The 10,115-nt window shown below is 45.1% G+C and overlaps 1 protein-coding gene across 2 annotated transcripts; it reads left to right on the top strand.

Moving 5' to 3' along the window:
- The first annotated feature begins 6,127 nt into the window (after positions 1–6,127).
- Positions 6,128–9,862, top strand: LOC100280212 (uncharacterized). Of its 2 annotated transcripts, XM_008669631.3 has the most exons (12): positions 6,128–6,826; positions 6,929–7,011; positions 7,108–7,234; positions 7,437–7,516; positions 7,613–7,702; positions 8,022–8,146; positions 8,320–8,380; positions 8,534–8,593; positions 8,666–8,743; positions 8,849–8,954; positions 9,068–9,204; positions 9,374–9,862. In XM_008669631.3, the coding sequence occupies exons 1-12, from the start codon at positions 6,688–6,690 to the stop codon at positions 9,479–9,481; spliced, it is 1,194 nt and encodes a 397-aa protein (XP_008667853.1). In that variant the 5' UTR covers positions 6,128–6,687; the 3' UTR covers positions 9,482–9,862.
- The last annotated feature ends 253 nt before the right edge of the window (positions 9,863–10,115 follow it).

Genomic DNA, 10,115 nt, shown 5'->3' with positions numbered 1-10,115 from the left:
AAACTTAGCTCCAAAAGTACACAAACTTAAACTTGAGCTTTTCGGCTTCACTAGCTAGCTTAAAATTGTTCCTGGAGGTGTTTAGAACTTATCCAAGTTGATGAACTACCAATAGTTCATATTACAAACATGTACCCCTTTTTGGCTGATTTTGTGTTGTTTCTAACATAGAATCTAAATTGTTGATCTTATGAACTTGTAATCATGTACTTAGCAAACTAGTTAGTCCATATGGTTGTGATGATCATCAAGCACCCAAACAAATCTAGAATGGGTTAAACCTTGTTTCCCTTTAAGGAATACTCCTAGTGAAAGGCTGCATCAATCCCTGTGCGTTTGTGGAGTAAAATCTAATTGACATAAGAACCTCTAACAAGTCTTTTTTGCCATCATTATCGGGGAATCAATATGCAAAGAGGAAATTGACTTCTCAAATTTTGAATTTGTTTTTGTATCTTGGTAAATTTTATCGCTAGTCTTTAGCGAGTTTAACTTGCTTTATCATTTTTGTGGTGTAAAAGAGAGGTGTATGACCGGTTTTGACCTAATGAACTTCAACCACGACCCCGAAGTGTTGTTCTAGAAAACCCATCGAAAGCGCAACCTAGAGAAACACTCTGCCAAAACCTATTCGTATCAAGTGAGACTTCAGAGTCAAGCACAATAGCCGAAAAGACCACCCACGTAATCTCGACCCTGTCCATCATCAACGTTCCTACCAGATAGCATGTGAATGAAGGCGAGAACTTCAAACTAATAACTCATTAACTTTCTAACTACGTTACTAACTAAGTTAATAATTGATTATTAATGTATAAAAACACATACACTAGTAACTAGACGGGGCGTGTGGTGAGTGGAGGCGTGATCGACATGACTAGGTGGGGCGGGGTCAGGGGTGGGTAGAGGTGTCCAGTAGTGTAGGACCGAATGGGTTGGCAACCAACACCGAGGAGATGGGGACAAAGAGAGAGAGAGAGAGATCATGGCTATAGGGATGGAACTTCGACACCAAGATCTATGGTACCAACCTCAACACCATGACATATGGTGCCAGGACCACAGTGGGGTTTACAATATAGTGACATGATACCTTGGTGTCATGATCTATGACCTTGAACCATATAATCTTGGTGCTATAGATCACTACTATGCCTCACATGATCTAAATGTGATAATAGTCCCCATAGGAAGTGTAAACCAGATTCAAAAAAATGAAATAAAAAATCGATGGTGTGGGCCGTTAAAGCAGGGGCACCGTGCGTGACCACAGGAAATGAAAAATAATTTATCCCTCGACAACCTACTTTCGTTCAAGCGTCCGAAGCATGACAGTTCCCGATGATCATGGGTAGTGGCGGACCCAATGGGTCTAGGTGGGCTGTGGCACACCCTAAGCTAGCTCACCAAGGACCCCACCCCTAATATCCCTCCCCCTTTGTTGTATTCGCCCGAGCAACGGAGTGAGCTACCCCAAGCCCCAAAAGCCAGGTTGCTAGCTGTAACACCCTAAAATCCTATTTTAGTATTTGAGAAAAAATTTGCTAAAGATTTACAATTTAAAGCGTCTTTCTAATAAGCTTATCCATTGAAGTATTTTCCCAAAGTTAACTAAAAGGTTAATATAAATTTTGCTATGGATTTGAACTATTTTCTTAACTAAATAATATGATGAGATGTTTTACATAAATCATACTTCATTATAATTTTTGTGGCATGGGCAAAGGATAAATATAAATAAACATATAATTTATACTTGCATGGTCATGCTGAGAATTCTATTTGGTACATCAAATATATGTTTGAAAATTCAGAATCAAACTTAGGATTGAAATGGGAAATGAAAATATGAAATAAAAATAGAAAAAAGGGTGAATAAGGAACCAAACCGGGCCTCACTTCTTGGCCCACTCCCTCATTCCCTTTTCTCGCCAGCCCACCACGCCCTGCCTCTGGCTGCGGGACCCACATGGCGGCGGCTCCAACTGGAGTAAGCGCGCGCGGCATTGGCTTGTATCACCGACCGGTGGGCCGTGCATGTCAGCTCCATCCCTTCAACCGAATCCCCCAACCAAATGCGCGAGATCCTCTCAAAGTCTCAAGGCCGTCCGCAAGTACTGGCTCGGCTCTGCGTCCGTGCCCCTGGATGTCACTGGCGCGCGGGCCCGCTCGACCTGTGACCTTTGCGCGCGCCCGACCTCTGTCGCGTGGGCCCGACAGGTCAGCGCCATCTTCCTGTGCGAATCGATCGAGCTCGGTTCCGTGAAAATCGCGAGTTTGGTCACCAAAATCCGCCTGGGCTGTTAGGACTTGGCGGCTGCAGGGTATAAAGGGGACCCCCCAGGCGTCTTCTCCTCAGCAATTGGCCCGGGTGGGAGCTCCATCAACTCTTCGCCTGCCGCCGTGGGGGAGTCGGGGTCCCGCCATGACCGTGGCTATTGTGCGCCGTTGCCGCCATTGATTCAAGTATAGATGGCCGTTCGGGGCACAAAAGACGGATCTGTGTGCTTGCCGGGTGCTTGGGCCCGATGATGCGTCCAGGAGTCCATGGGCGGTCCGGAAATTGCGTACCGGTTTCCTTCGCCGCTGTCAAGCCGCCGGTCACCATGGGCGAGGGTCTGCGCCGCATGAGCACCGGTATGGGAGCTCTCACCATGTTCACCCTTCTTCCCTCTATGCGATCCAGCTGTCGGTAGGGTAGGGGGCACATTAGGTGGGGAACGAGTGTTGCTCCAGCGGCATTACCGTCGTGCGGGGACCGCGGCTCGCCGTAACTCTCGCCTGGGGAAGAAGAAGCTGCGTGCGCCGTTGGATTTGATGAACGATCCCGATTAGAGATTAGATGGAGCGCTGGCTGGCCGTTGGATTGGTGACGGATGGCTGTGATCGGGCCGCAGATACCCCTTCGCATTGTTGTGTCCTGGCCATCCGTTCTGTGATGATCGACTGTGATTAGCTAGCAGATCTGGCCGTCGTTTGTGTAGCGGACGTCTCAGATCAGATCTAGGATAGCGTTGATTCTTGGTCATTGGATCAGGATCCGGTAGACAGGAAGGCGTGTTCGGGTTTGAACCGTAGGATAGAGATCTGACGACCGTAGTCGCGTATCGGTTCATTAATGCCAAGATCTAATCTGGACCTTTGGTTTTCGATCGGGTGGCTAGGTGCGAAGGATACCCCTTCGCGGCTGCAGATTTTCTAAAGAGTCACTGTTCTTTTTATGAATCAACCCGCAGTCCTGGCGCCAGTAGTTCTAAGTCTTGAGACGTTTTACACCAGGGCCCCTACACTTTCCAGATTTCTTGCGCATAGACCAGAGGTAGTGAAATTCATTTCAGAATTGATTTTTAATGTGAAAATAATTATCAAAACATGTTTAATCCCTAGAAAATTCATACTAAGCCCAAATTAGTCCATTTCAGTTCCTATAATTTTATAATATTAGTGTTTAACTAATAGTGCCTCTGATTTGACATGAAAGCCACTTTTCTAACCTAATCTTGTACAAAACACATAAAATCATTAGAAGTTCATAACTCCTTCGTTTTAACCCCGATTTGATCCGTTCAAGTTGCGTTAGTCTCGTAGAAACGCGTAGATCATTATTATTCAGTTTGTACTTATGTTGGTGTGATGTTAATTTTGTATATACCATGTTTGTTTGTATTGCTACGATTAGCAGTGAGGTCACGAGTCATCTGAAGATCATCCTGGTACCTGGAATCTCAAGTCTCAGGCAAGTTGTGCCCTTGATCACTTCTTTTTACCTACTCATGTTCTGATTAATCATAATGATCTGCATAGGTTAATTTTGATGGGACCCAATAGGTTACCCTAGTTTGATTATCTTTATACCTTGTTACCACTGAACTTTTTGGGTAGTACTTGCTAGTGCTTTATGTGGTTTTGGGTATGAAGATACATTACTCATGATTATACTTTTGTTATCCGTTGTTATTTATCGTTCATGATAAGATCATTATGTTAATTGGAACATGGAGCGACCACCCGGGAAAACAGTGCTACCACAAGGGTATAATGGGACGCCCTTGGCTGATTAATTAGGAAAGCTAGTGGAGGACTACCTTACCCGAAAGGGGCAAGGGCAGTAGGGGAGTGGTCAGTGTAGGGAGACCCTCGGGAGGATTTTGCTGCGATGGCGGTCCTGCAAGGGAATTCCTGCATTGGAGCTTCCTATAAACTGTAGCGGGTTTTCTGAAGCTAGTGGAACTTTGTAAAGGCCTCGTAGTGTTACCCTGCCTCGCCTCCTCGGTAGAGGTGTATGGGAAGTCGCGATCCCTTGGCAGATGGGTAACATGACTTGTGGGTAAAGATGCGCCACCTCTGCAGAGTGTAAAACTGGTATACTAGCCGTGCTCACGGTCATGAGCAGCTCGGACCCTCACATGATTAATTTATGGAACTTAAATTCAATTTGTCATATGCATTGCATCGCAGGTGATGTTGTTACTTTTGTTCTACCATTTAATTGGGCTGGTATTTACTTATACTTAGTAATTGCTAATAAAATTTTGACCAACTTTAAAAGCAATGCTCAGCTCCAACCATCCTCTTTGGTAAGCCTTACACTTCACGTAAGCTCCCACCTTTGGCGAGTTCATGCACATTATTCCCCACAACTTGCTGAGCGATGAACGTATGTGAGCTCACTCTTGCTGTCTCACACCCCCCCCCCCCCCCACAGGTCAAGAACAGGTACCGCAGGATGAGGCACATGGAGGATGCTGTGATGAGTTCGTGAGAGGTCTAGGCCGTCGTCTCCCAGTCAACTTTGGGTTGCTGGACCGTTGTCTCCTTATAATGTAATTATTTACTTATTTTGTATAGAACTCCTGTTATGTAGTAAAGATGTGACATTCGATCCTGTGCCATGATTCATCATATGTGTGAGACTTGGTCCCAGCACACCTGGTGATTATGTTTACGCCCGGGCTTTGGACCCCTAAAACCCGGGTGTTACACTAGCATCCGCCACTCGTCGCCCTACGTCCTTGGCTTCCGATCCAGCGCCCGGTCCCCAGCATCTCGTACTCCCCTTAGCACCTCGGTGTCTGCTCTCAGCTCTCCCCTCCAGCATTCCCCAACCACCATAAGCCTCTCTTTGATTTTTTTTATTGATTTGGTGATTGATCCCATGATATGAGTTTGGTGGCTATGTGTGGAGGAGAAGGATCGAGATTTTCCCCAATTACATCTCTACACATTAGCCCCAAGGTTTGCATTACAATATGTAAATCCTACCTTGAGTGCAATGGTTTAATGTTTAATTGATGATATAATATAGTCTATGCTATGTAGATATGTATTGCATTGTTGATTGTTGAATCACTATATAATTTTTTGTCATGTTTTGTGATTGTGAACTTGCACTAGACCACTAGGATTTAATTTGATATGTCTTGTTGGTTGCTGCTATTTTATTCCCACCGATGTATTGTTCGTGTTTGTTGTCATTAAATCTATCATATGTTTATGTAGTCTGTTGCTTGGAAGAGAAGAAGAGAGGTTGGGTATTCAAAAAGGTAACCATATTTACATAGCAAAACAAATCTATCCTTTCATTACACATTGATGACAAACTATATCTTCTTGTTTACAAATTGCAAGAGAGATGGATGCTACAAGAAATAACAACAAAAATAGGAACAGAGGAGTGAAAAGTAATGAGTATATATCAAGGATGGACATAAAAAAGGTTTCCATTCAATAACCCTACCAGTTTTCGTGTCATAGGATTTTTGTATATCCTTGCCCTAGTGATGCTCATATACTGCCGTCTTACGTCACACCTAATTTGTCTAGACGTCCAAAAGGTAGTAGGTCGTTGTGTCTTGTCTTATCGCCTTAATAACTTTGATATATAAAAAAATAATTGTGACACATCCATATAAAAAACCTAGTTTCGCCACTGATCATGTGTATTGTAGACGGGCACAAACCTCAGCCCTCGGGTAAGCAGAGCTAAGCATGTTGGTCGGTGAAGAGGACAAAGGGTTTGGATGCTACCTCGCCACGCGACACAAGCGAGCAGCTGGCTCTTCACGTGTGTGCACACCTCCCTTTCCCTCTACAGTCTACACTGTCTTCACTCGTCCCCTCCACACTCTCCAGATGCCAACCAAGCATTACTATGGTAGAATCTCATCTGACGGGTACGAGGAGATGCTAGGCTCACGGCTAGCCACAGTTGTGCATTGCTCGAGTGCATGACCACTGAATTGCTCGAGTGCATATATGATCGGATCCTCCAGTGATCTGATTGATGCTCAAAGAATCCATGCACTATGCAGGTAGGTGGATCGATAGCTGGGAGGCATTAAAGCGGACGATGACGCCTTGGCCTCGCTGCAATCTTGCAGATTGCTGCTGCAGCGCTTCTTTAAGAGCCAACCATCCACATATACCTTGCTTGACGCCAAGCCACCGGCATTGTCGGCACCGTGCCCTCCGCTCCGCTCCCCTTCCTCTTGGTTTTCGGTTCCTTCCTCCCTCAACCAGTCATCTGCTGCTATTTATGCCACAGCCACTCCCAGCAGCGGTGGGAACAAAGAGTGCCAGCGTCTCACCCCTGAGGCCGCGCAGAGCCACTGCTTGCGTCTCTGTCTCTCTGTCTGCTCGTTTTTCTCCTTCTGCGACTCGTAGGAGGGTGAGGTCTTGCCTCGCGGAATGGCGGCGTCCGGGGCATGGCTGGCCCGTGCGACGGCGACGGCGGTGCTGGGTTTCGTCCTGGCGGTGGCGTCAGCTGAGGCGGCATCGGGGGACGTGGAGATGGTGTTCCTCAAGGCCGCGGTGGCCAAAGGCGCAGGTGCGTGCTCTGCGCTGCAGCTTCGTCTCCATCTCGCTAATGGCTTATGGCTGGCATGGGCGAATCAATGGCACTCATGACTCTACCTGATTCGCGTTGCAGTGTGCTTGGACGGCAGCCCACCGGTGTACCATTTCTCTCCCGGCTCCGGTTCTGGCGCCAATAACTGGGTCGTCCACATGGAGGTTTGTATATTTGAATTCGATTAAGCTGACGGTAGTCAAAAAAAAAATCATACTGCTGGCAGTCCAACGTTTCAAATCCGTTTCTGTCTTTGGAAGGGAGGAGGGTGGTGCAGGAATCCTGATGAGTGTGCTGTCCGCAAGGGCAACTTCAGGGGCTCCTCCAAATTTATGAAGCCACTCTCGTTTTCAGGGATATTAGGCGGCAACCAAAAATCCAATCCTGGTATGCCATTTTGTTTTTCTCTCCCTTTCACCGTTCCTCAGATCAGAGAGAGAGAGAGAGAGAGAGAGAGAGAGAGAGAGAGAGAGAGAGAGAGAGAGAGAGAAGTGCGCTGCACCTTTGATCACTCCTGAAAGCTGATGCTATGATGTGTTGCAGACTTGCAGTACATTTATAATGTAGCAATATCTTCTGTTGACTGCAGATTTCTACAACTGGAATAGAGTAAAGATCAGATACTGTGATGGTTCATCATTTACTGGTGACGTTGAGGCTGTGGACACTGTATGTTCTGAACTGAACTTATGGATTCATTGTACGATCAGCTCTGCAGAAACAAAAAAAAAAAGAGGAGAGATTAATACCATGTTTTCAATTTAGGCGAAAGATCTCCGTTACAGAGGGTTCAGAGTCTGGCGTGCCGTCATCGATGATCTACTTACTGTGAGGGGAATGAGCAAGGCGCAAAATGTATGTTCCTGGCTTCCTGCTGGCAACTACCATTCTGTTGCGGCAGTTCAAAAGAAAAAGAACAAAAAAAATACGGTCATGGATGGGTGATATGTAACTCAATTTCCACAACAGTGTGGTTAGACTTTATATCCATGAAAGTAGAGAGAATTGGCATCGAACAAACTGGAAAGTCTGTTCCATTCCAACTACTAGGAACATAAACTGAACCTACACAAACTCCTGTCACATTTGACTTTCATCCTGTTAGGTATCTTTCACCTCCTGAATAATGCTTATGAACCTAGAAAAATGACCCATCGCATCGCACGTATTACAGGCTCTTCTTTCTGGATGCTCAGCCGGAGGTCTAGCAGCAATACTACACTGTGACAGATTCCATGATCTGTTTCCAGCGAAAACAAAGGTCAAGTGTTTTTCTGATGCTGGATATTTTTTCGATGGGTAAGTTCTGCACTTTCAAGTTGTTGTCAAACTTCCAGTACGCATCATACTAGGTACCATGTTTTGTTTTCTCTTGGCCATTCTTAAATATTTGTCACCCGAGTTCATTTTTGAACTAAAATGTGATAGACAAAAAAATCAGTAGAACTGAGAACCGTTTTTTGTCATTGCAGGAAGGATATCTCCGGGAACTTTTACGCTAGGTCAATCTATAAGAGCGTTGTGAATCTACATGTACGTTTCTTTCTGATGATGCAGTGGTTTTGATTAAAGAAATCGAATGTTTAAATTTGCATCTACCATTGTTCTTAATTCAGAAAAAAAAAACTTTCATCGTTGTTTCTTTAATACAAGATTCAAGCCTAATAGTTTTCCAATATCTTTCAGGGATCAGCCAAAAATTTACCAGCTTCATGTACCTCAAAGCCAAAGCAATCACCTGAGCTGGTCAGTTTCGTTCATTTACCTCCCATCTGGTATGAAGCATAGCATTCAGACTAACTTTCAAAACAAACGCAGTGTATGTTCCCACAGTATGTTGTCCCGACAATGCGCACACCATTGTTCATACTTAATGCAGCCTACGATTCGTGGCAGGTAATTTTCATATATTCCACGTTCCAAACTGTTTAAGATAAATTGTGTCAACTAACCTTAGCATGATAAAAAAAATTAACAAGTTTTCCCCTGCATTTCCTACAGGTCAAGAACGTCCTAGCACCTAGTCCAGCTGATCCGAAGAAGACTTGGGCCCAATGCAAGCTTGACATCAAGAGCTGCTCCGCCAGCCAACTCACAACCTTGCAAAGTCAGTACTTTGGCTCTTTGCATTCTCTATTTTATAGCAGAGCAGGGCATAGCTCTCCTAAACAAGCCCTCGGTAACATTGCCTATCTTACCCGTTTGGTTATTTTGGCACAGATTTCAGGACAGATTTTCTGGCAGCACTCCCTAAAACGCAGTCTGTAGGCATGTTCATCGACTCATGCAATGCTCACTGCCAATCAGGATCTCAAGACACGTGGCTAGCCGATGGTTCTCCCACGGTTAACAAGACGGTAAGTCTAATGCTGCATCAGTTATGACTTATGAGAGAATCGAGATACTGAACGGTTTATTCTGTTCTTCAGATTTCTAGTAGTCATCTACAGATTCAGACATCAGAAACAAAAAAAAAATATGAAACTTGTTCTGCTGTTCAGGCGTGATGTGTTTCTCTTTCTGCAGCAAATTGGCAAGGCGGTGGGGGACTGGTACTACGATAGGGAGGTCCCTCGGCAGATTGATTGCCCGTATCCCTGCAACCCAACTTGCAAGAACCGTGATGATGATTGAGCAATTGTATAAGTAGTTCATGTTATCGAAATGAAAACAATAAAGGATCACAACGCGCGCCCGTAGTTGTAGATGATGAATTATAAACACATATGACTGAGCTCAAAGTTGTTTAATCATCATCTGTTGCGAAATGAGGAAGACAATTGGTGTCTTGAAGCTGTGTTTTCGACTGTGTCTAAAGCGTAAATGTAACGTATATTGTGTCTTCGCCTATGCTTAAGACATTGGACTAGTTGATTGGTCAATTTAATTTATTAAATGTTTTGATTGGTGTAATGAATATAATAAGTCGTGCATGCCGCATGACTAGGCTTCCAGTCTTCCACTTACACCGGCTAAGCACTGTCTATATATATGTAGTCACTTTGGATCAATGAATCAGCTGTTTTTATCAGTTTAGGTTTTCTTTTTCACTTCTTGTTTTGCCATGGCTGAGACTGGCCGCAGCGCTTCCCGCCAGTAGTCCTCTCCTCTATCACTGTTCCTGTTTAGCGTCACTCTACTGCTGCGTCAGTCGTCTCTACACTTGCCTCTACGCGCTACAGCTCTAGAGGAATACATAGGACCACGCTAGATGTGGCGGGCTGCAAGCTGTCCCCTGCCCTCGAAACCAGTGCACGACGTGGGCCCT

The sequence above is a fragment of the Zea mays genome, chromosome 2 (assembly GCF_902167145.1).
Source record: "Zea mays cultivar B73 chromosome 2, Zm-B73-REFERENCE-NAM-5.0, whole genome shotgun sequence".
Taxonomy (NCBI): Eukaryota; Viridiplantae; Streptophyta; class Magnoliopsida; order Poales; family Poaceae; genus Zea; species Zea mays.
This window is presented reverse-complemented; position numbering and strand designations above follow the sequence as displayed.

Excerpts from the sequence above, each read along its gene's own strand:
- LOC100280212 (XM_008669631.3), top strand. The coding sequence starts at position 6,688 with ATGGCGGCGTCCGGGGCATGGCTGGCCCGTGCGACGGCGACGGCGGTG. Across the intron at positions 6,827-6,928 it reads CGCGGTGGCCAAAGGCGCAG|TGTGCTTGGACGGCAGCCCA; the intron begins GTGCGTGCTCTG and ends TTCGCGTTGCAG. Across the intron at positions 8,594-8,665 it reads CAAAGCAATCACCTGAGCTG|TGTATGTTCCCACAGTATGT; the intron begins GTCAGTTTCGTT and ends AAACAAACGCAG.